Source organism: Neolamprologus multifasciatus, chromosome 16 (genome assembly GCF_963576455.1).
Source record: "Neolamprologus multifasciatus chromosome 16, fNeoMul1.2, whole genome shotgun sequence".
Taxonomy (NCBI): domain Eukaryota; kingdom Metazoa; phylum Chordata; class Actinopteri; order Cichliformes; family Cichlidae; genus Neolamprologus; species Neolamprologus multifasciatus.
In genome coordinates this window covers 2,696,427-2,721,207 of record NC_140454.1, presented here as the reverse complement: position 1 = coordinate 2,721,207, position 24,781 = coordinate 2,696,427, and the positions used below count along the sequence as shown (strand labels likewise).

At 41.3% G+C, this 24,781-nt stretch overlaps 3 protein-coding genes across 3 annotated transcripts; 1 reads left to right on the top strand and 2 right to left on the bottom strand.

Moving 5' to 3' along the window:
• Nucleotides 1–867: 867 nt before the first annotated feature.
• LOC146499996 (trace amine-associated receptor 13c-like) lies at nt 868–4,236 on the bottom strand. The gene is made up of 2 exons (XM_085136194.1): nt 2,379–4,236; nt 868–2,190 (listed from the first exon to the last, which is right to left on the bottom strand). Exons 1-2 carry the CDS (start codon nt 2,618–2,620, stop codon nt 1,377–1,379), a joined length of 1,056 nt encoding a protein of 351 aa, XP_084992320.1. The 5' UTR covers nt 2,621–4,236; the 3' UTR covers nt 868–1,376.
• A 7,358-nt stretch (nt 4,237–11,594) lies between these two features.
• LOC146499995 (trace amine-associated receptor 13c-like) lies at nt 11,595–13,809 on the top strand. The gene is made up of 2 exons (XM_085136199.1): nt 11,595–11,896; nt 12,046–13,809. The coding sequence occupies exons 1-2, from the start codon at nt 11,733–11,735 to the stop codon at nt 12,860–12,862; spliced, it is 981 nt and encodes a 326-aa protein (XP_084992325.1). The 5' UTR covers nt 11,595–11,732; the 3' UTR covers nt 12,863–13,809.
• An 8,246-nt stretch (nt 13,810–22,055) lies between these two features.
• On the bottom strand, nt 22,056–24,125 carry LOC146499994 (trace amine-associated receptor 13c-like). The gene is made up of 2 exons (XM_085136196.1): nt 23,588–24,125; nt 22,056–23,409 (listed from the first exon to the last, which is right to left on the bottom strand). The coding sequence occupies exons 1-2, from the start codon at nt 23,761–23,763 to the stop codon at nt 22,596–22,598; spliced, it is 990 nt and encodes a 329-aa protein (XP_084992322.1). The 5' UTR covers nt 23,764–24,125; the 3' UTR covers nt 22,056–22,595.
• Between the last annotated feature and the right edge of the window lie 656 nt (nt 24,126–24,781).

Genomic DNA, 24,781 nt, shown 5'->3' with positions numbered 1-24,781 from the left:
TCCCATATAATGTGACCCGTCCCACAGGCGAATTTTTACTTTATAGTTTGAGTTGTTGCTTTCCGGTTGCCGTTTTAGAGTACCTGTGAGGAAGACTAAAAGACTCCAGGTTTCTTTTCTCCCTACTGCATTTTGTCTCCTTAATGGCAAATAACCGTCCTTGGACTTTCTATCACTATTATTGTCATTATTATTTTATATTATTGTTCTGTTTATTTTTATCCTGCTGCTAAACTAATTTCCCCTTGTGGGACAATAACAAAATTGAATTGAATTGAACTGAATTGAATTGAATTAAATTGATAATCATTAAGTAAAATCATTATGGTTGTGGAAGCCAGACGTGAGGAGTGGGGGTGTAGCGTATATCACACACATCCTGTCAGTAATGCATTGGATTTGCTTCACGTTGTGCACATTTGCAATCAGGTTTTGTTGAAAAAAAGCATATATTTTGAATACACTGAGTTTGCATCTTCTCTGACAAGCCTGAGGACAAAAGAATTGTGTCATTACTATCTAACATTCACACAAATTCATACTACCATAAAGTCAGCAACTGGGGGTTCAGTATATCTTGCCCAGTGATATTTAGCATGCAGACTGGGGCAGCCTGAGATCAAACATCGAACCTTCTGATGAGTAGACTATCTGTTCTACTTCCTGAGTTACAGCCACCTGATGTGGAGTGGAGAGATGTGTGGAGCGACATAGGCCAGAAGTAATTCCTAGTTAAAGGTTTGCACAGTACATCCTGAGGCTATAAAGATGACTTCTTTTCTCTATGTTTTTATCCATTGTTGTACCAGAAGTGTGAGAAGATTTAAAGATACATATTTCAGCTTACTCTAATAATAACAATGATCACGTGTACATTCAGAAGTCACTGGGTATTGAATTATTTTCCTTTCTTCTTTTTTTGTTAAGACATTTCCTATAAAAACCTAGAGACAGCTGTCTGGAAAAACTCCATGCAGACCACCAGCCTGTCTGGCACCTATAACCAAATTCAGGGTCACACGTTTCCCCTTCCTTAGCTGTTCTGGTGCTAAGTTTTAACTTTAGCAGGTCATCTTCACCATCTCCACATGCCCAAATGCACTGAGCTGATGCCATGTAGTTGGCTTTTAAGATAGTTGCCTTAGTAAGCAGTGGAATATGTGTACATAACAAAATGGTATTTCTAATTTAAATTCTTGTTCTGTGATTTGTGTTCCTGAATGTATAAGAGGAATGAAAATACATGTGCAGTACATTTCACCCCGATTTGTGTTTCATTTCTTTACTTGTAAGTTACACCAAGCGTATGTTTGAATTGACTGTCCCTTTTTTTAGTTGGTAAACATTTTGTTTGTATGTCAGTGCTTTCATTCTGTTTACATGATATTGGTGTCACAGGAGCCAGACTTCAATATTTTAAGTGTAACAATTTGTTTAACAGATTTTCTGAACCAGGGGTAAAATAAAGCATAAATTAGAGGGTTTAGACAGGAGTTTAAATAGAACAAACACATTACAAATGCAACAGATGAAGCACTGAGCATGGCATCTTGACCTGAGAGTGTGACACAGTAATATGGGCAGAGACATATTAGAAACACAATGATAAGAACACTGATGGTCCTTACGGCTTTCATTTCAGATTTAACATTTGTACTTACTGACCCCTTGTGTGTCAGAGCTGCAATATGTGACCGCAGGGCACGAGCTTGAGTCATAGCCACAACAAATACGTTTAGATAAAGAACTACAATCACAATGACAGGACCAATAAAGGACAGCAATAGATCTGCAACTCCAAAAGCATGGCCAACAACAACCACACACTCCCCATAGCAGGAATTATACCTGCCAGGTTGCACCAGGTTGTCTTTTTGCACAAGACACTGGAAGACTGAAGAACAAATCCAACACAGATAAACACATGCTTTTGTTCTTTTTGGGGTGACTTTGGTAGAGTAATGGAGAGGGTAACAAATAGCCACATAACGGTCAATTGATATGAGAACCATGGTTCCTACTGAGGTAGAGGTAATAATGTAGTCCAAGAGAAAATACATACTACACATGAATTCACCAAGAAACCAGCAACCATCTATAATCATAATTTGAAATAACATCAGGAGACCCAGCAGGCAATCAGAGACAGCCAAAGAGAGGAGGAGGAGATTGGTGGGGGTGTGCAGCTTCCTGAAGACAAAAGACAGCGACACAGTTATTATTATTACTTGTAGCAACAAGTACAATTTTATACAGATAAATGTATAAGAGAAAAACAGACATTACTACCGACACACATTTCACTTATACTCTAATATGTTATCTTCATTTTACTAATCCACAAAACCTGATAACCTTATCTATGACAAAATTATTACTTGAAATGTGAGATGGAGATGATGACCAGCAGATTAAGAGTCACAGTCAGTAAAGAGATGGAGGACAATGTAATATAAATGAGTATAGATACTGAGTGAGGTCGTATGGGCTTCCTGCAGGAGAAGTTAAGAAGCTGTGGAAAGCAGAGTTCAGTTTCTTCAAACATTTCCATCATTAGTAAAAAGGAAGAGATAGCTTGCTGTGGAGTTCCACCACCTTTCTGTCTGAAGCTCTTTGCCATATCCTGACTTATTTACTTTCCTGCTTCACATTGCTCCTCCTCCCTTACCTCTGGTGGTAGCTGTTGTTGGAGTGAATTGCTAAATGTTGTCATTGTTGTGTTTACATTTGTAAACCTTGTCTTAAACTTCATGTTTAAATGTTTTTTCTGTGTAGCTGATGCTATAGCTATAGTGTTTAACTGCAGGCACATTCTACGTAAGGTTCTGGTTTCCTTATTTAGTGAGGAATGTTTACTTCCTGCCCTTTATGGCCTCACCTGTGTTTGTATATGGTGGACCGTTAAAGGAGATGAGCCATATACAGCAGGAAGTCACGTATACACACACACACACACACGCGCGCGCACATGCATACACACACACACGCAGTGCTTTTAACTGTTATGATACACACCATTTATGGTTTTGCAATGGGTGTTTGTGTAACTGTTTGTCACTGAATAAGAGGCAGCAAGGGGACACTGGTAGTTGAAGTTGACTGGGATCAGGTGAGGAGCTTTCAGCTCCAAGAGCCGACCAGGCTTCCCTTGTGCAACAAGTGTAAACTGACTGAGAGGAATTGTCTTGCTTTGTTCACGGTGATAAGTCTCTGAACCAGCGGGGCCTGCGAGTGCAGACCCAACATTTATTTGGTCCTTCAGAGATGGATCCCAAGAACTGGCCTTCCACCGAGGAGGGGGGAGGACACACCGAAGTCTGTCGACAGCCAGGACACCCAGGGCGCCTGATGAAAGCCCCGGAATATGAATTTGTGGCCAGGATTGCGCAGGACCAAGCTGCAGAGGAGAACTGCCACAAGACTGCTGCAAGGGGGAGAGGAAACCAGAGTGGAAGGAGCAGGTGGGGTTGTTTAGTGTGGGAAATCAAAATTGGGTTAGCGAACCTGGGACAAAAACTGACTGCTTTAAGTGGGTAAATTGAGAAGGTGTCTGAAGCACTGCAAAGAGAAAGGTACAGAAAGTCACACACACAAACAGAAAATGCATTAATCCTACTAACACATACACACATACAAGAGAGCGCATGAAGACCAGACAGCATCATAAGCATGTGTTTCTGTTTTATCATCTGGTCCGGTTCACGTAGTGTGTGGTGTGTGTGGTTGATGGATGGATAAATGTTTTGGGGATTATTCTGGCTGATGCATTTTTCTTTTGTTGCAAAGTTGAACCTTTTTACTTTCGTGGTACACTGAAAGTTTTCTTTGATGATCTCTGTCATTTAAGCAGATCTGCATGATTGGAACTGAAAGCGCTACACAACATGTTGTCGGGGGACTGGTCGCAAAGTAAGCTTCTCCACATTAACATGGGCTCTGGAGAAAGTCATTTATTTAGGACACAATTAGAAAGTGAGGCTGTCTCTCACCTTTTACTTTTCCCTGTTGCTTGTCATGTGTTTCAATGGTGTATTAAGAGTTTTTCACGTGCTATGCGCAGAGGTGGGTTTTTTTCTGTTCTCAAACTGATCTCCCTGTTGGAGCTCAGTCTGGGGGGACTTCTTTTTTCTGCTTGTCTTTCCTGATGTTGTTTATTTTCCATCGTTCGGTTCCGGGTCACTGCTCGTGCGGCTGACTGGCCAGCTACCCAGCCAGACCTGTCTCCCCAATGTGATGTTTGTGTATTGTATGTATGGTCGGCAAGGTCAGTCTCTCAATAGCCCCTCGGGAATGAATAAAGTCTTCTAAATCCGAATCTGAATCTGAACTGTGGTTTGCCTCCACCAGTGTGTGAATGTGAGAGTGAATGAATAGTGGAATTGTAAAGCGCTTGGAGTGTCTAGAAAAGTGCTATATAAATGCAATCCATTATTATTATCTCATCTTAAATATTCAGTATGGTTCGGACAACAGTTATTAACATATATTAATGTACAATCCTTAATATATTTCATGTGTGTGTGTGTGTGTGTGTGTGTTGGGGGGCAGAGGGAGTGTTTGCTCAGGGCACCAAAAGCCCTGGACCACTGGGGATTAGGCAGTGAGTTCAGGGGTTTTTCCACCGCTGTATGACAGAGGTGAATAACATAAACCTGACCTTGGAAGCGTGTGATTTGTTAGTAGGCTGCAAAGGAAGGATGGGGCAGTGGGTAGCCCAGGGGTCCAAATGATTATGGCTCATTTCATGGGGGAATTAAGCTAAGCCAAATGGCTCCCTGACCTAAGTTGGGCAATGGGTGTGGCTTGTGGCTCAGCTGCAGAGGAGGGATAGGACAGTGATTTCAGGGGACAGTGCCAGGAGAGGATGGTTGACAATTGGTGATCATTGTTTAATCATGCCCCTCATACTTAGAAAGTGCGCTGGGACTCAGAGGAAGGAGAGTTGTAGAGGAAATGAGAGACAACTGTCTGCTTACAGTCTGCATGTAAACAGTTTGTGTGAAAGAACAGTGTGAAACAGCTGGCAAGAATGTCAAAAGTCAACAACACAAGTATGGAGGCCTTTCTCCCCTCACCACACTCCCAGCGGGTGGCTAATGCCCTCAGGCATCGATGCTTTGGTGGTTTTTGGTGTCCAGGGCTGGGCGCTCAGGTATGTACTGGCTCCATCCCAGTGGCTGCTTGGCTGGTCCTGGCATCCGTGGCTCGGTCAAACCCCTTCGGGGGGTGGGGGGCCCTCAGGCCTCTTGGCCTGGGGCTTAGTCCACTCCGGCGCAGTTGGCCTATGGCTCCCCACACCCTCTATGTGTTATAGTGGCGCCTAACTGCCTAATAAAACATGCCAAACCCACAAAGCATACAACCAGCGGAGGTACAGGCATAGATGGTGACGGAGCTAGCTGTGATGCAATGGGAACAGGGGGATGCCGAGGCTGTGGTGCTGAGCCCTCTGGTGGTAGCAAGGAGCCACTTCAGTGATGTTCGCCTGGTGATCATAGACTAGCTGGGGCTTGTGCGGGAGGACCACTGATGACACTTCCAGGGAGGTCAAATGGGGCTAGAGGATCGACCTTTCGCTTGTGCTAGGAGGCTGCATTACACAATGATAATGTGACTGGAGCCCAACCCCAAAGAGGGAGAAGCTTGTTACTGAGCCTCGATGCTCGAGCAGTTCATGGAGGGGCAGAAACAGCGGAGGCGTGTCTTCTGCCACTAACCAGCGAGAGATATGTACAGTGTGCCGGTAAGGTGCCAAGGTGCAGGTGTCAGGGACCAAGCAGTAAAGCATAAAGGACACACGTGTTTTAATTCAAAAAGGGGGTTTTATTGACCCAAAAATATGAAAATATATTTAACAAAGCCAAAATTTAAACAGGCAAACCAATAAAAGAGGTCAACTCAATAGACTAAACTCAAGATAATAATTAACAAAACCTCAAACAACATAAGGCTGAGGAGGCGAGCCGTGTGGTGTGGAGGAAGGAGGACCCAAGATGCAGGCAGTGGATGAAAATGCTAGTGAAGTTTATTTACAAGGTGGTGTAGTGGCAAACGAGCAGTGGGGCATGACAAAATAACTGAAGACACTTAAACTGGGAGAACTAAAATAAGAGACCTGGGAGCATACGACAAAGGGATGAGAGGCACAGAGAGGCAGACGAAGAGCAGGACACCGAGGAACACAGAGTAACGCAGACTGACACGGAGTAACACAGACGACACGACGAGAAGCACAGGCAGACACCAACTATAAATACACACACCAGGTAATCAGGAAATGGCACACAGGAGGGGACACAGCTGGAACTAATGGGCATAACGAGACACAGACCTACAAAGTAAAACAGGAAACACCCAGACTGTTTTACAACACAAAACTCGGGGACCCGTACAGAGCACAGAGGGAGACACAGATAGGGAACATAAACTACAACCAAACCCCAACAACCAATACAAAATCAGAATAAACTAGAAAATAATAATCACAAACTCAAAGCGCTGGGTCACCGACCCAGGACCATGACAGTACAACCCCCCACCCCCCCACCCCCAAGGGCTGGCTCCAGACAGCCCAACAGAAACAAAAAAAACGCCCAAAGAACAGACAACAACCCGACCAGGGCGGGCGGCGGGGGACAAGGACGGAGAGACAGTCCAAAAACAAAGCAAGGATGAAGACTCTGAGGCTGCAGCTGGCGGCGGCGTGGAAGCTGGAGACGGAGGCGCTGGACGGGCTCCTCGGGCCCTCCAGCGAGAACAGTCTCAGGACCAATGGGCACAGGGGCCTCTGGCAGGCACAGAACAGAACCAGCAGGCACACAGGCCTCTGGCAGGGACAGAACAGGACCAGCAGGCACACGGGCCTCTGGCAGGGACAGAACAGAACCAGCAGGCACACGGGCCTCTGGCAGGGACAGAACAGGACCAGCAGGCACACGGGCCTCTGGCAGGGACAAAACAGAACCAGCAGGCACACGGGCCTCTGGCAGGGACAGAACAGGACCAGCAGGCACACGGGCCTCTGGCAGGGACAGAACAGGACCAGCAGGCACATGGGCCTCTGGCAGGGACAGAACAGGACCAGCAGGCACATGGGCCTCTGGCAAACACATGGCAGACTGCAGCTGCACAGAGCATTGAGTCTGCTCAGGCAGCGACGGCCGGGTGCGGTCCTCAGCTGGCTTCTTAACCCCCAGGGGTCCAGAGTCTGCTGGGGGCTGAAACCCAGCCTCTGGGGAGGCCCTGGAGTGCATCTCAGTCTCAGAACTGGCCCGCTCTTGAGGAATGTTGACAGGATTGTTTGGTTTGTGTCTCTGCCTGGAACGAATGGGTGAACAACAGTTTCTTTCGGGTTGAATTGACCTAGCTGGTTGTACAGGAAGAGTTGGTGAAGATGATGGCTGAACAGGTGGCTGAGCTGAGGGCGACTGAAGTAACGGTTGAGACAATAATGGTGGGGAAGTTGGAGACTGAACGGAGGATAAGGCTAATGATTCTTCTGCCAACTGGGCTACTGACTGGGCTATGGATTGTAAGGCTGAATGTGGTGGAGGTGGCGACTGGGCTTGAGGCCGGGCGGCTAACTGAGCTTGAGGCCGGGCGGCTAACTGAGCTTGAGGCGATAAACAGTCATTGTCCTGTGCCGTACAGAACATTACCCCTGAGTAAACAGTCCCACAGTTCAGACCAAGACACCAACTATAAATACACACACCAGGTAATCAGGAAATGGCACACAGGAGGGGACACAGCTGGAACTAATGGGCATAACGAGACACAGACCTACGAAGTTAAACAGGAAACACCCAGACTGTTTTACAACACAAAATTCGGGGACCCGTACAGAGCACAGAGGGAGACACAGGTAGGGAAAATAAACTACAACCAAACCCCAAAAACCAATACAAAATCAGAATAAACTAGAAAATAATAATCACAAACTCAAAGCGCTGGGTCACCGACCCAGGACCATGACAAACTTAAATACTGGTTTAGCTAAACCAAATGACACACACGGGGGAAAACAAAATGGCTGCCATATAAGCAACTAATACAAAACAATTAAACAAACATGAAACACCCCCCAGGCAATGAAGCATGTGGTGCTACGTGGTACTTCGGGTCTCCCAGCCCTTTGCCACACAGGAGGAGAAGCCAACCCCCAGGTAACTCAAACAAAGAAAGATGTATTAATATAACATAAAACAGAACTTTGACATTGCAAGGTTAATATGTGTGCACGCCATAAAAACATTGGAAGGTGTGATGGAAAAATAAATACATTTAATAAAGAAACAATATTGAACAATAAGTAGAATATTTTAAAGTAGTGACTATAAATTAAACTAAGGTGAATGGACTGATTCTTATATAGCGCTTTTCTACTCTCTCAGAGCACTCAAAGCGCTCTATACAACATGCCACATTCACCCAATCACACCCATTCTCACAAGCACTTTATCTATACTTGCTATCTAACTACATTCACACACATTCATACTCCGATGGACGCATCGGAGAGCAACTTGGGGTTAGTATCTTGCCCAAGGACACTTGACATGCAGACTGGAGGAGCCAAGGATCGAACCACCAACCTTCCGATCAGTAGGTGACCTGCTCTACCTCCTGAGCTACAGCCACCCCTGAATCAACTGGTGGTGAGGTGTGGAGCTTACCATGTGTGGCATGCCATCACAGCAGGGCTATGATGGACTGGAGCGGTACGGCCGGGGGCATTGTTGGAAGCAGAGTGTGGAGGTTACGTGTGTGAATAGAGCAATCTGCAACTATTCCACAGTGCTAGTGGAAATCCAATGTAGCAGAAAAATGCAAAGACTCAAGGTTGCTGTTAGCTCCTGCCTGACACACCTCTTATGAATTGGCCATAGTTCAGTATGTAGGGGTGACTAATAGGGACATGTGAAGTCATTAATTCCAGTAATTCACTCCATGAAAGATTTTTTACTAGAGAAGATGTGACAACACTCTACGTTCGTCCTTTGACCAAGTGAATAAAATTAATGGTCAAATGGTGTGTCCTGACATAGCATCGATATTTTCACATTTTTTGATGATTAGGGAAATGTTATATCCAGTGAGTCACAACACATAGAAAGAGGACAACCAGCTGGCTTATTATACTTGATGGCTGGTCGCACGGGATATGATAAAACTCTAGACAGGCGGATGTGTGCTGGTGGTGTGCAAAAATGGTGGAAGAGAATTCCACAACCATGGTGCCACTGCCTGAAAGGCAGGATTTAAATCGAGTGTGTGGGGCCACCAGCAGTCTCTGAACTGATGACCTTAGAGTTCGGAAAAATGAATGCGGTTTCAGCAGGTCAGATAAATATTGGGGAGCTTGACTATGTAGGGCCCTAAAGGTTAGAACTAAAATTTTAAAATGAAACCTAAAACTTACAGGCAACTGTCCTTATTCTTTACTTGAGGATGAGAACAAACAAACACTGGTCTAGATGAGTTCAGTCAAACAATGATTTTATTGAACACACACGTGGGGAGATGTATACAGTAGCATCATCAGCATAGATCTCCACTAGAAAGCACACTTCAAAATGGTTTTGATATGTCAGGGTTCAGCCCCTTGTGTCAGCAAATAATATGACATGCATTAGTTGCAGTTAGTGACAGTTAAACAAGTTTCCGTTATCAGCAACATTTTTATCATACATGGCGTTTTCAACCGTCTTACCCTCCAGATGTTTCCTGTTGATTTGCACTTCTTATGCTTATCTTTAGCAGATCCTGTACTAACTGTTGCTATGCAGGCACAAATGCAGTTACAAGCAAAAATATATCTCACCTCTGGCCTAAAACTCATCTACTGTTATTTGTGTCTGTAAGCGTGTTTGCATTCACCTTTCTTTTTTTTTGCCAGACGAAGCTTATGACCTTAAAAGGACTGAGCGCCAACTCTTCATGAGCACATTTGCAATGTGTGTATAAAAATAACTAAAACTACACATTTAATAAAAGTTTTAATAAAATGCCACTAATAAAAGCCATGTTAGGCATTATGTATTTTCTTTTATTTCCACACAACCAGTGAAGGTAGGCCAAAACTGGAGTAATAATAATAATAATAATAATTGTTACGGCCCTAGCAGGGCCTCCTGAAACTACTCTTGTATGGGTGTGGTGTTCGCTTTCCGCCTCCTCCTGTCTTGCTCTACCCCTCTGTCTCTCCCCAGGACACAGCTGCTGTTCATTGGCCTCATTTACCACCTGGGCCCAGTCAGCAATCACCTCTCTGAGGTCATATAAGCTGGGGATGAACTGGATGAGGGAAGGTGATTTCTCTGGTGTTTCTTTGTTGTGTTTTAGGTGTTGAAAGAGGTCCTATTGTGTGATTGTCCTGCCTGTGGTGTGGAGTTGTAGGAGCAGTGGGGAGAGTAGCTGGTTCATGTGAGTAGTGTGGGCTTGTGGGTCTCAACAGCAGCAGCAATGGGACTTGCTGCTGCTAGTGACAGGGTGGGCTTGTGGGCCCCTGGAAGTGCCTCCTCGTGGTGTGGAGTTTTTTGTTAAGTTGTTGTGTTCTTTGTTGTTGCAACCTTTTTCTTTTTCTAGTGTTATTGGTAAAACGGCGTTGCCGGCTCTTTATGTCAAGATTATCTATAATAAAAACTATTTGCTAAACACCTGTCTGTTTTCCTTTTATTCCATTCTAGATCCATTTGTTACTGGTCCTCACACTCACACCCCTAGACCTTCTTTGTGGGGACGTAACAATAATAATACTAATAATAATACATTTTATTTGTAGGCACCTTTAATACCCTTGAAGTCACCTTACAATAGTACAGAACAATAGCAACAATACAATATAATAAAACATGTCAAAATGAAATTTAAACATAAGGGAAATAAGAAACAAAACAAGCATGAAAGTATAAAAGCTGAGCAAGGTAAAAATGGACTAAGACGGAATCAGGTGTATGCAATTCTGAATAGATGGGTTTTGAGACACGATTTAATATTTAATACTTTAGTATTTCATTATTATTATTGTTGTTATTTTGTTGTCTTAATATACCTGTACGCTTTGTATGTGTTCATGTAAAGCTGAGGAACACGAGCCTAAGAATTTCATTACAGGTAAATGTTGCTACACTGTTTATCTGTATATGACAATAAAACTTAAAACCTGAACCAAGGGAAGATACTGAAGAACCTTGGCAAACAGTGGAAAAACACTGGATGCTCACCCGGACCATGACACTTCCATACTTACATACAAATTATTGTCCATTAGCTTTTTCACTTAAAGGTAGACTGCAAAATTACCAGTGTTAAACTACACTAGAAAAGTGTCTATGTGTGTCCACTCTTTTGAGTGTTAAATTATTACTGAGCAGTGTCAAAAATATTTGGTGACTTTAAAAAACAGCTACTGTGTGCTTTTTAAAAATGTTTAAACGGTTTACAGCGATTTAAACTTTAACTCCCTAAAGGTTTAACATAAAACTAGGTTACTATTAAAAAAACACATCAAAATGATTAATTTAACATTTAAAAGAAATTTACTTGTATTGAATTGGTTTTCTTGTACATTATATTATTAACATCACATTTTGACTTATTCACAGAGGGAAAGAATATCAGAGAATGAGTTACGTCAGAAGGCAAATGAGGGAGGAAGGGTGGTGATACAAAAAAGGGGCTCAGTCACAAAGCTGTTTGTGCTGAACAGCCACTGTTTTCTTTCTCTAACAATGGAAGAAACTGAACTCTGCTTTCCACAACTATTCAACTCCTCTTGTGTGCGGCAAAAGCATTCACAAATTGAGGCTGTGTTTCTTTACACTCCACTGTCTTCCATCTCTGTGCTTACTACAATTCTGAACCTGCTTGTGATCATCTCCATCGCTCACTTCAAGTACTGACATATTTGAATACTTAACAAGTTATAGAAAAATAATGTTTTTTGTGACTTTAATTAGAAAATGTGTTGCTTTGTTCTATATGTTACAGTGGAGTTGCAATTACTGCTGTAGAACAACCTATGATGCTCCTATTTTAATCCAGGCAGCTGCACACCCCAACCAACCTCCTCCTCCTCTCTCTGGCCGTCTCAGATTTCTTCGTGGGCCTCATCATGGCTTGTCAGATTAGCCTCCTAGATGGCTGCTGGTTTCTTGGTGACCACATGTGTGCTCTGTATACCACTTTAGATTACATTGTTACTTCTGCTTCAGTAGGAACTATGGTATTCATATCAGCTGACCGCTATGTAGCCATTTGTGACCCTCTGCATTATCCCACCGAAATTACTATAAAAAGAATCTCAGTCTGTATTTGTACTTGCTGGGCTTGTTCAATTCTGTATAACAGTCTTATCATGAAGGATAATTTCAAGCAGCCAGGGAGGTATAATTCTTGTTCTGGTGATTGTGCAGTTGTCATTGATTACTTTGTGGGAATTTTTGACTTTGTTTTGACCTTTGTCGGCCCTGTGATTGTCATCATAGTTCTATATCTAAGAGTATTTGTGGTGGCTGTGTCTCAGGCTCGGGCAATGCGCTCTCATATCACTGCTCTCAGACTCCAGGGGTCAGAGACGGTGCATGCTAAGAAATCTGAGCTGAAAGCTGCCAGGACTCTCGGTGTACTTGTTATTGCCTTTCTGATATGTCTTTTCCCATTTTTCTGTTCCTCAATGGTAGGCCAGAATAGTTTCTTTGATATTAGATCTGTACCTTTTGAGCGCTTGCTGTTCTACTTTAACTCTTGTCTGAACCCATTAATCTACACTTTTTGCTACCCCTGGTTTCTGAAATCTATCAAGCTCATTGTGACATTTAAGATATTTAGGCATGGTTCCAGTGAGGCCAGTATACTATAGGGAAAAGTGATTTTAGTAATGAGTAAGGCATACAGTCTTTGACACTGAAAAACTGATAAATGATTATTTATTTCAAGTGTGATGAAACATATGTCTGCTAGAGGTTGCTTTACATTTAGATTTTCAGGGCTAGTATTCTAATCCTCTGTTACACCATGACAAAATCAGGTGTTTGTTTCTCTAATTTAATTGAATGTGAATCCATCACAAATTCTGAAAACCATCACTAACTAAACTAAACTAAATGAAGATGTGACATATGCTAGTTTACATGGGAGCCTAATTTACATCTACAGCGTACAGCTGTAAAAAAAATGCTTGTCTTAGCAGTGTAATAGATGTGTTAATAAATTAACAACCATTCTTACTGAAACACTGAAATTTATACAGAATAGAATAGAATAAATCTTTATTGTCATTGTTACAAGAACAATGAAATGCAGTTTGGCATTTCTCTGTTAGCAGCATGTAGATTTTTACATTAAAATTATTTTAGAATAACAAGAAAAAAGAAAAGAAGAGAGACCCAAAAAATTGATTTAGAGTTAAAGAGGTACCTGCACAGGGAATATATGTAATAACGTCAGTATCTACATATTTAATTGTTTAAATTAATATCTCCACAACATAAGAACAGAATAAAAACACAAACATTCCCCACCGGTGGACAATGTCACCCCACTCCTTAAAGTGTTTCCCAGAGAATTAGAGTGGTAGAATCTCTTCTAGTTTGTTGTTGAGGAAGTTACCAAATCATTGATGATGTTACAGACTGGCCTGAACAGTGGAATAGGATTGGCTCTTTCTTTATTCTAATGCACAAAATGATCTGATCACAGTCAGAAAGTGCTTTCTGCAGTGTGCTTTACTGAACCTTTAACTAAAACGAGTCTTAATCTTAATCTTAATATATTGCATGTCATTTTAAATCTTTTTTCAGGCTGACTTAAAAAAGGGTTGTGCTTCATATTTAATCGATGTCTAATATTTCATATACAGAAATTTGTTAGTAAACATCCTATATTAAAAATAAATGATTTAATTTTTCTAATGAAATAAAGTGAACTGGTTTCAGTCACAAAGTGTTTTACTTAGGTGCTGTTCACTTTATTTTTTACATATTGCTTGACATTTGAAAACCCTTATTTCAACTAATTTAAACAAATTTTCCCTTAATATTTGGTATATTTCCATCATTCCATCATATTTTTTGATGCTCAGTAATCCAGGCAATTAAACTCCAGAAGGCTGACTCTGTTTATTTCGAAGCAGCAATTTAAGTAGTAGAAAATCTTCATCACTCATTTCAGTGAGGTTTCCACAACCTTAAAAACAGTACAGTTAGACAGATACATACATACAGATTTACTCTTAGTTCACCTCCTTGGTTCAGTGATCATTGCTCCCTTTTCAAATAAATGGCGTCCTTCATTTCCTGCTTTAACTGGTGTTCCTCTGTGTGCAGGATGTGCACATCCATATCACAAGTCTGCAGTTTTAAATAGTTAGTCCTGGTCTGACAAAGTAGCTCTTCTTTGTTGTGTAATTTACTTAGCCAGTGGTTGATTGGTTTGTCCAATGCATAATCCACGGTGGTGTGAATGACTTTTACAGAAACCTTTCAATTCAATTCAATTCAATTCAATTTTATTTATATAGCACCAAATCACAACAAAAGTCGCCTCAAGGCGCTTCATAGATACAAAGAATAACCCAACAATCATATGACCCCCTATGAGCAGAACTTTGGCGACAGTGGGAAGGAAAAACTCCCTTTTAACAGGAAGAAACCTCCGGCAGAACCAGGCTCAGGGAGGGGCAGCCATCTGCTGCGACCGGTTGGGGTGAGAGAAAGAAGACAGGATAAAAGACATGCTGTGGAAGAGAGATAGAGATTAATAACAGATATGATTCAATGCAGAGAGGTCTATTAATACATAGTGAGTGAGAAAGGTGACTGGAAAGGAAAAACTCAATGCATCATGGGAATCCCCCGGCAGCCTACATCTATTGCAGCATAACTAAGGGAGGATTCAGGGTCACCTAGTCCAGCCCTAACTATATGCTTTAGCAAAAAGGAAAGTTTTAAGCCTAATCTTAAAAGTAGAGATAGTGTCTGTCTCCCAAATCCAAACTGGAAGCTGGTTCCACAGGAGAGGGGCCTAAAAACTGAAGGCTCTGCCTCTCATTCTACTTTTAAATACTCTAGGAACAACAAGTAGGCCTGCAGAGTCAAAGCGAAGTGCTCTAATAGGGTGATATGGTACTACAAGGTCATTAAGATAAGATGGGGCCTGATTATTTAAGACCTTGTATGTGAGGAGCAGGATTTTGAATTCAATTCTGGATTTAACAGGAAGCCAATGAAGGGAAGCCAAAACAGGAGAAATATGCTCTCTCTTTCTAGTCCCTGTCAATACTCTTGCTGCAGCATTTTGGATTAACTGAAGGCTTTTAAGTGAGTTTTTTGGACATCCTGATAATAATGAATTACAGTCGTCCAGCCTGGAAGTAATAAATGCATGAACTAGTTTTTCAGCGTCACTCTGAGACAGGATATTTCAAATTTTAGAAATGTTGCGCAAATGGAAGGGCAGCTGTGGCCACAATGTAGCTTGCCATCGCCAGTGTGTGAATGTGTGTGTGAATGGGTGAATGACTGAATGTAGTGTGAAGCGCTTTGGGGTCCTTAGGGACTAGAAAAGCGCTATACAAATGCAGGCCATTTACCATAGGTTGATCATATTTAAGATCGAAGAATTAATTAATGGCAGGACTTTTTTGAGCAGTTTTGTAGGAATGGGGTCTAAAAGACACGTTGATGGTTTGGAGGAAGTAATTATTGAAGTTAACTCAGAAAGATCAATTGGAGAAAAAGAGTCTAACTTAACATCAATGGTACTAAGAGTAGCTGTAGATAATATTACATCTGTGGGATGATTATTGGTAATTTTTTCTCTAATGATAAAAATTTATTTTCATCACTGATTGAAGAAAATAAGAACAACCCCAGGTTTCTCTTCAGCACTGTAGCCAGGCTGACAAAAAGTCAGAGCTCTCTTGAGCCAACCATCCCTTTAACGTTAACTAGTAATGACTTCCTGCCATTGATTAATTCTTCGATCTTAAATATGATCAACCTATCTCTAATAATCGGCTATGTACCACAGGCCTTCAAGGTGGCTGCAGTTAAACCTTTACTCAAAAAGCCATCTCTACACCCAGCAGTCTTAGCTAATTATAGGCCAATCTCCAACCTTCCTTTCATATCAAAAATCCTTGAAAGAGTAGTTGTCAAACAGCTAACAGATCATCTGCAGAGGAATGGTTTATTTGAAGAGTTTCAGTCAGGTTTCAGAGTTCATCACAGCACAGAAACAGCTTTAGTGAAGGTTACAAATGATCTTCTTATGGCCTCTGACAGTGGACTCATCTCTGTGCTTGTCCTTCTTGACCTTAGTGCAGCATTCGATACTGTTGACCATAATATCCTATTAGAGCAATTAGAACATGCTGTAGGTATTACAGGTACTGCACTGCAGTGGTTTGTATCATATCTATCTAATAGACTCCAATTTGTGCATGTAAATGGAGAGTCTTCTTCACACACTGAGGTTAATTATGGAGTTCCACAGGGTTCAGTGCTAGGACCAATTCTGTTTACATTATACATGCTTCCCCTAGGCAGCATCATTAGAAGACATAGCATACATTTTCACTGCTATGCAGATGACACCCATCTCTATCTGTCCATGAAGCCAGATAACACACACCAATTAGTTAAACTGCAGGAATGTCTTAAAGACATAAAGACCTGGATGGCCACTAACTTTCTGCTTCTTAATTCAGATAAAACTGAGGTCATTGTACTCGACGCTGAAAAGCTTAGAAATATGGTATCTAACCAGATTCTTATTCTGGATGGCATTACCTTGGCCTCCAATAACACTGTGAGGAACCTTGGAGTCATTTTTGACCAGGATATGTCCTTCAACGCACATATTAAACAAATATGTAAGACTGCGTTCTTCCATTTGCGCAACATCTCTAAAATTAGAAATATCCTGTCTCAGAGTGACGCTGAAAAACTAGTTCATGCATTTATTACCTCCAGGCTGGACTACTGCAATTCATTATTATCAGGATGTCCAAAAAACTCACTGAAAAGCCTTCAGCTAATCCAAAATGCTGCAGCAAGAGTACTGACAGGGACTAGAAAGAGAGAGCATATTTCTCCTGTTTTGGCTTCCCTTCATTGGCTTCCTGTTAAATCCAGAATTGAATTCAAAATCCTGCTCCTCACATACAAGGTCTTAAATAATCAGGCCCCATCTTATCTTAATGACCTTGTAGTACCATATCACCCTATTAGAGCACTTCGCTCCCACTCTGCAGGCCTACTTGTTGTTCCTAGAGTATTTAAAAGTAGAATGGGAGGCAGGGCCTTCAGTTTTCAGGCCCCTCTTCTGTGGAACCAGCTTCCAGTTTGGATTCGGGAGACAGACACTATCTCTAGTTTTAAGATTAGGCTTAAAACTTTCCTTTTTGCTAAAGCATATAGTTAGGGCTGGACTAGGTGACCCTGAATCCTCCCTTAGTTATGCTGCAATAGATGTAGGCTGCCAGGGATTCCCATGATGCATTGAGTTTTTCCTTTCCAGTCACCTTTCTCACTCACTATGTGTTAACAGACCTCTCTGCATTGAATCATATCTGTTATTAACCTCTGTCTCTCTTCCACAGAATGTCTTTTATCCTGTCTTCCTTCTCTCACCCCAACCGGTCGCAGCAGATGGCCACCCCTCTCTGAGCCTGGTTCTGCCGGAGGTTTCTTCCTGTTAAAAGGGAGTTTTTCCTTCCCACTGTCGCCAAAGTGCTTGCTCATAGGGGGTCATATGATTGTTGGGTTATTCTTTGTATCTATGAAGCGCCTTGAGGCGACTTTTGTTGTGATTTGGCGCTATATAAATAAAATTGAATTGAATTGAATTGAAGTTCTCCACAAAAATCAAAGTGCTTTAAATTTGGAGCTGACTACCAATGGGTTGAGGACTGCAACCAAAAATCTGAAGATGTTATAGTGGATGGAATCAACCATACAGACAATAGGGCTTGAGCTATTCCCTGTTTAGGATTGACCAGACAAGGACGCTTCAATTTGGTATAATGTGTGGTATGAACAGTGTTGGGAAGGTTACTTTTAAAATTTATTCCATTACAGATTACAGAATACATGCCCCAAAATGTATTCTGTAACGTATTCCGTTACGTTACTCAATGAGATTAACGTATTCTGAATACTTTGGATTACTTAATATATTATCATGCTGTTTACAACTACATGAATGTACTATTGCTGTGATTTATTACTGTTACTGAAGGTCCGCGGCTCCGAACCGTAGTAAAGGGACCTCTGGCTAATACGTTGGGTTCTGTGTCTGGCTCGTAGCCAAAAACTAGCAATACTTTGTTGTCTGGGTCAACTTTGCTAGCAGAGACAGAGAGAGGCGTTGAAAGGCTGCTCCAACGGAACGTATTGTTTTTGGAGGAAAACACGGACACGGTGTACAGTCGAGTCTTAATAGCTTACTTACAACTGGGCTCGTCAGGCTCTCTTTTTGGCTGCAGTGGTTAATATTATATTTACATGCTTCCAGCTCCCGTTTCTGCTCGATGACAGCTCGTACTTTTCCTTTTTCTCCCTCCCTCGCTCACAGACACATAACGTGTATGGCAGTCCATTCTCCCTGCAGCACGGGCTACACTGCCTATGATGCTACATTCTTTAGAGTTATACTGGTAACATTCTGCCTATTAGCTTAGCACAACAACAACAAAAAGGCGCTCTCTCACCCAGGAAACACGCAGAGAGAGAGCGTCACCCTGTAACCATGGCAACCGTAACGCTGCCACCTGGAACAACAGAACGTAGCTGTCAACAAAACCCAAACAGTCCTGACCCGCCACAATATGAAACAGGAAAGTACCGCGTGTAATCCACTTATTTCCACAAAGTAACTGTATTCTAAATACCACCTTTTTAAACGGTACCTGTAACGGAATACAGTTACTCATATTTTGTATTTTAAATACGTAACGGCGGTACATGTATTCCGTTACTCCCCAACACTGGGTATGAAATCCAATCTATATTGTGATCCTATTAACTGCTTTAGGCAATCTATCCCCTTCTGTAACGATCCAGGAGCTCATAAGAATCCTTGTCACTGGGTAGTGACATATTTTTCTCATGACAGTCTTTCGGGTTTAACAGAACTGTGGTCCTACTCCTACTCTTGTCTGCTGGAAGGTAAAGATGTTGTCCTTAACATGTGTATAACACGTGCCTTTGTACCTAGGGCCACAGAGTCAGCTACTAAGTGATTGGGTGAGAAAACCTTATTTATATAATATGTTCCAATCCAAAGAGGAGCAGACCTGAACACACCACTTCTCATACCAAAATCTCATACCATAATACCCATATTTTAACAAATTTTGTCATATTTAGATTTGATTTATGCAGTGCTTGCTGTGTTGTTGTTTTTTATCATTATTTGAGCTCCTTCTTTAATAAATATAACCATTTTATTCTTTGATATTTTATTAATTTTTTTGTTGTTGTTTTTTATCATTTGCTTTTTTTGTGATAAAAAAAACTGAGACAATTGTTTTATCTGCCTTCTTAATGACATCTCTCTGTTATGGTCCTGGGTCATTTTGAACCAGCGTTCTTAGTTTTTTTTTTTTTTTTTTTTAATTTTGTTCATTATTTATCCCATGGTCCCTAGGTAGCTCCGTTTAGTTTTTTAGATTTCCCATCGTGTCTTTACACCCTGTGTCCCCCTCCGTGTATCTGTGAGTTCCCATGCCTCCTTTTTCCTCCTTGTGTTTTATTTCATATTTTCCCCAGCCTGTTATGTCTGTCCTCTCCACGTGTTCTCTCTTTCCCTCTGGTCTGTGTATCTTTGCCAGTGGCGGTCCTAGCCTGTTTGGCGCCCTGAGCGAATTCTCTCTCTCTGGCGTCACAGAAGCACGTTCAGTGAGAGACTGAGATTACCAAAAAATGCTACTGAACAACACAGGAAATCATTCCCGCCCGTGGTCATCTCCCTGTACAACTCCTCGATCTAATACACTGTAAAAACTGCAATAGTTACACCCTTTTTGCACACAGTCTTTTCAACTCAGTAATATTCTTGTCAATTTTCTTGACATTTATTTAAAATCCTTTCTGTTCATCCTTGATATTTATAATTGAGTGATCTGTATATATTAGTGCTATTTCTTAAATGTGTAAAATCTGTAACAAAAAGTATTGTTTGGAGTTTAGTCTTTTACTGTTACTATTTTTACCATTCCTTCTTGGAGCAACTGTGACCCACATAATTTCCTTAGGGATTAATAAAGTATTCTGATTCTGATTCTGCACCTTAGACCTACACCTTAGTTCACAGATATGCTTTGTCTAGGGTTTATTTCTGGGATTTCACACAACCCAGAATTCAAATCATGAATACATAATGGGCTTGGATTTACAACATTAGAAATTAAATGTGCTATATTTGGAAGCAGCCACCCCCTCCCTTTTCGACGGGTTGTGTGAGACTTTAAATCATCAAACTGTAATTATAAATTTTAAATTGTTATTGATCCCTTTACCCCGAGTCCTAAAGTGTATATTTATTTTCTTAATCTTCATATATTTATTGTTTGTTTACTTGCACTGCTGTAACTGGAGCCTCATTGTCTCGTCTCTCTATATACTGGACTGTATGTAGCGGAGATGACAAAGTTTACTTTGACTTCAGCACAGCAGCAAGCAGGCGCACCGAGGGCTCTCGCACTCACTTTTTGCCTATAGAATTTCAAAAAAACATTGGTGCAAATTATAATTCTTTATCATAATGTCTGGTGTTTTCATGTTTATTGGTTTGTTTTTATTTTGTTTTTTTTTGCGAGTTGGCTATCAGATGCCACTCCAGCCAGCCAGAGAATCCCCTGCCACCCCGTCCTTTCCTCCCTGTGCCACAAGCAGAAGTCGCACCTCGCAAATGGAGGGCACCCTTACTCCCAGCAAATGGCTATAAGAACACCAATCGGTGCCTATGCCATCCCCAAAATGCGTTGGCATGATGTTGAGGCAGCATGAGTACGAGCAACTTTTTTTGCTGATGCCCGTGATGCCGCCCCCTACCACGATGCAGCCCTGGGCAACTGCCTGTGTCGCCTATATCAAAAGCCACTACTGCTCTGTGTACTTCCTGTTTGACCCTAGAACTGAAGAAGCTCCTCGGATGAGAGGTGAAATGTTTTCAAACAACTTAAAGAAGTCCAGATGCTTTTCTTTCCAAGCTCCTTGGACTATACTGAATAATAACACAATTTACATTAACTGATGCTAAAGATCTTAGCCATAACCAGTGTTGGGTGTAACATGTTACAAAGTATTGTTAATGTAATCACATTGCATTTTTTAGTAATGTAGTAATGTAACACATTACTGTGCTTAATTCCATTAAAATTACAATTATGTCATTACTCACATTCCAAAGGTTCTTTAGTTGTCTGTACACTGGCCTAATAAAAAGAAAAAGAAATCAAGCAAACATCCCGTTGTCTTTCGGCGCAGTTGTGCTCCAATCCACTGATTTCAGTGTGTGTGCGTGTGTGTGTGTAGCAGCAGTAGCCCCCCCCATTTTTGCACATGTCGAGGAGCGTGTCAGGTTACATTTCACTGTGTGTTATACTTGTATAACTATGCATGTGACAAATAAAGAACCTTGAACCTTGAACCATCTACAGAGACAGTATACTAATGCAAGTCTAGCCAAAAATCAGTCAGTGCAGTGAGTCAATGCAGACCCCAGACAAAGACAGTGATGTGCAGTCGAGCTTAAGACTTCTTCAAGCTTGTGTTCTTTAGAGTAGAACTATTCTGGTGATCGCTTTGCAGCTTCTCTAGGCTGGTTTTCATCTTTGCTTCGTCTTGCTGGTTTTGTGTTCATATGTTAAAAGTTAAAAGAAAGATTGTATGTCTGTCTTCATTAGGGCAGGGAGTCATCTGGGTGTTTAGGAACGTCAGGTTTATATTATTAACTGGTAATTATAATTTTCCTCCTCCTCCTCTTCACTTCTTTTGCTGCAGACTTTTGTATAAACTGGTTATCTTATCAAATTACAGTATTTTTAATGTAGGCACATTACTTTTTTTGTCTTCATTTCCAGCTGTAAAGCTATATTCATACTGAATGCTGCTGTTTCTCAGAAACTGCAGCTTACATCCCTGCTCTCTGCTTAGGCACATGAAAGAACACAACAGACAAGGATGGGGAGGAGCAATGTGTACACGCTGTCTATTTGTGTACATGCATGACAAGAGTGCTGTTTCCAATGACATGTCTCCTTTGTATGAAATGGAATAACATACTGAAGATAAAGGAGAAACTCTGAAACTAAAATATAGTTCCTATAATGCTACTAGCAGTCTAATACATATACTAATGGTGGTTGCCATTGACATGAATAATATTTGTGTCAGTCAAAATATTTCAGAAATGAAGTCCGTCAGTAGAGTTATTACAGTCTTTTCTTCCCCATCTCTGAGCCACACGGGTTTCTGTTGTTTACTTATGGGTGTTACTTCTCTGTTAGTAACCTTTTTGTAATAGAAAACATAAAAAAACAACAACAAAAAAACAATGGGGCTTTCATTCTCAGTCTTTCATTCTGCTTACATGATATTGGTGTCACAGGAGCCAGATTTCAATATTTTAAGTGTAACAATTTGTTTAACAGATTTTCTGAACCAGGGGTAAAATAAAGCATAGATTAGAGGGTTTAGACAGGAGTTTAAATAGAACAAACACATTACAAATGCAACAGATGAAGCACTGAGCATGGCATCTTGACCTGAGAGTGTGACACCAAAGTATGGGCAGAGACATATTAGAAACACAATGATAACAACACTGATGGTCCTTGCTGCTTTCATTTCAGATTTAACATTTGTACTTACTGACCCCTTGTGTGTCAGAGCTGCAATATGTGACCGCAGGGCACGAGCTTGAGTCATAGCCACAACAAATACGTTTAGATAAAGAACTACAATCACAATGACAGGACCAATAAAGGACAGCAATAGATCAGCAACTCCAAAAGCATGGCCAACAACAACCACACACTCCCCATAGCAGGAATTATACCTGCCAGGTTGCACCAGGTTGTCTTTTAGCATCAGACATTGGAAGACTGAAGAACAAATCCAACACAGATAAACACATGCTTTTGTTCTTTTTGGGGTGACTTTGGTAGAGTAATGGAGAGGGTAACAAATAGCCACATAACGGTCAATTGATATGAGAACCATGGTTCCTATTGACGCAGAGGTAATAATGTAGTCCAAGAGAAAATACATACTACACATGAATTCACCAAGAAACCAGCAACCATCTATAATCATAATTTGAAATAAGATCAGGAGACCCACCAGGCAATCAGAGACAGCCAAAGAGAGGAGGAGGAGATTGGTGGGGGTGTGCAGCTTCCTGAAGACAAAAGACAGCGACACAGTTATTATTATTATTATTTGTAGCAACAAGTACAATTTTATACAGATAAAAGGAAAAAGCATTTCGCTCAGACTCACTCAGATAGGATATCATATCATTTTCATCTTTTAGCCATAATATCTTACTGTCTGCATATGTCTAACAAAATTATTACTTGAAATGTGAGATGGAGATGATGACCAGCAGATTAAGAGTCACAGTGAGCAAAGAAATAGAGGACAGGGTAATATAAATAAGTATAGAAAATGTATAAGGACGCATGGTCTTCCTGCAGGAGGAGTTGAGGAGTTGAGGAAAGCAGAGTTCAGTTTCTTCAAAGGTTTTCATCATTAGAAAAAGGAGTTTCCAGCTTGCTGCCTGAAGCTCTTTGTTCTGTACCTGATTTATTTTCTTTGCTCACATTGCTCCTCCCTCTTGCCCACTGGTGGCAGTTTTCTTTCAGTATGTTTACAACTATGTCAAATCCTGCATTTGACTTATTCGCAGAGGGAAAAAATATCAGAGAATGAGTTACGTCAGAAGGCAAATGTGTGAAGTTTCTTTTTATATGATGCTTTTGTCTTTTCCTCATAGTTTTAATGTTTTAACTGTTAAACTAGAGATGCTATTACCAATATAATGCTTTATTTTAATCCAGGCAGCTGCACACCCCAACCAACCTCCTCCTCCTCCAACACGTTCTCACTCCCAACTCGTCAAATGTGTGACGCATTGTCAGGCTCCCTCTGCTTCACTTATCGACGCACAGGGTATCCCCCTTGCATCGAGAATTGACATGCAGGGTCCTCTCATTGAATACTATAGAGTTCCCTAAACGTTGCTTATTGACGACAAGAGATTTCCGCGGAAGAGCCTGTTGTTTGTATATTTATACATTTCCGAAATCACATTGTAGTGACGTATACTGAACACAATATATTATATAATGTAAGCAACTACCTGTGAAACAGCAGATACAGCAGATAAATTAATTATAGACTATTACTTTTGTATCGTTTATTGCATTTATGGAGGGAGTGGTGTATGCTGGGTAATGGCACAGCTAGCGACTGGGTGACTTTATTCACCCGCTTCGGCTGTTATCAGTCCATACAATGGGCGTTATTAGCACAAATCAGTCCCATAGATATGGGCCATCTCCTTCTAGATTGTTCAGAAGGTTGTTCTCATCCATCCAGATGGAGGATCACTAACAGGAGTGTGGGAAGACTCCAGAATCCACTCTGGCTGGAATCCGGTGGATACAGCAGTGTTTACAGGTAAGACCATTTAAACGGACACCATTTATAGAATGACTATTAAAAGTCAGCAAGTGTCAATAATGTTAATGTGGTTATGTTAGTAAAAC

Bases quoted from the DNA above. Each gene is read 5' to 3' on its own strand.
- LOC146499996 (XM_085136194.1), bottom strand. From the start codon at position 2,620: ATGGCAAAGAGCTTCAGACAGAAAGGTGGTGGAACTCCACAGCAAGCT. The intron at 2,191-2,378 runs GTAATAATTTTG...TTTTGTCTTCAG, and splicing joins ATCTCCATCTCACATTTCAA to GAAGCTGCACACCCCCACCA.
- LOC146499995 (XM_085136199.1), top strand. From the start codon at position 11,733: ATGGAAGAAACTGAACTCTGCTTTCCACAACTATTCAACTCCTCTTGT. The intron at 11,897-12,045 runs GTACTGACATAT...ATTTTAATCCAG, and splicing joins ATCTCCATCGCTCACTTCAA to GCAGCTGCACACCCCAACCA.
- LOC146499994 (XM_085136196.1), bottom strand. From the start codon at position 23,763: ATGATGAAAACCTTTGAAGAAACTGAACTCTGCTTTCCTCAACTCCTC. The intron at 23,410-23,587 runs GTAATAATTTTG...TTTTGTCTTCAG, and splicing joins ATCTCCATCTCACATTTCAA to GAAGCTGCACACCCCCACCA.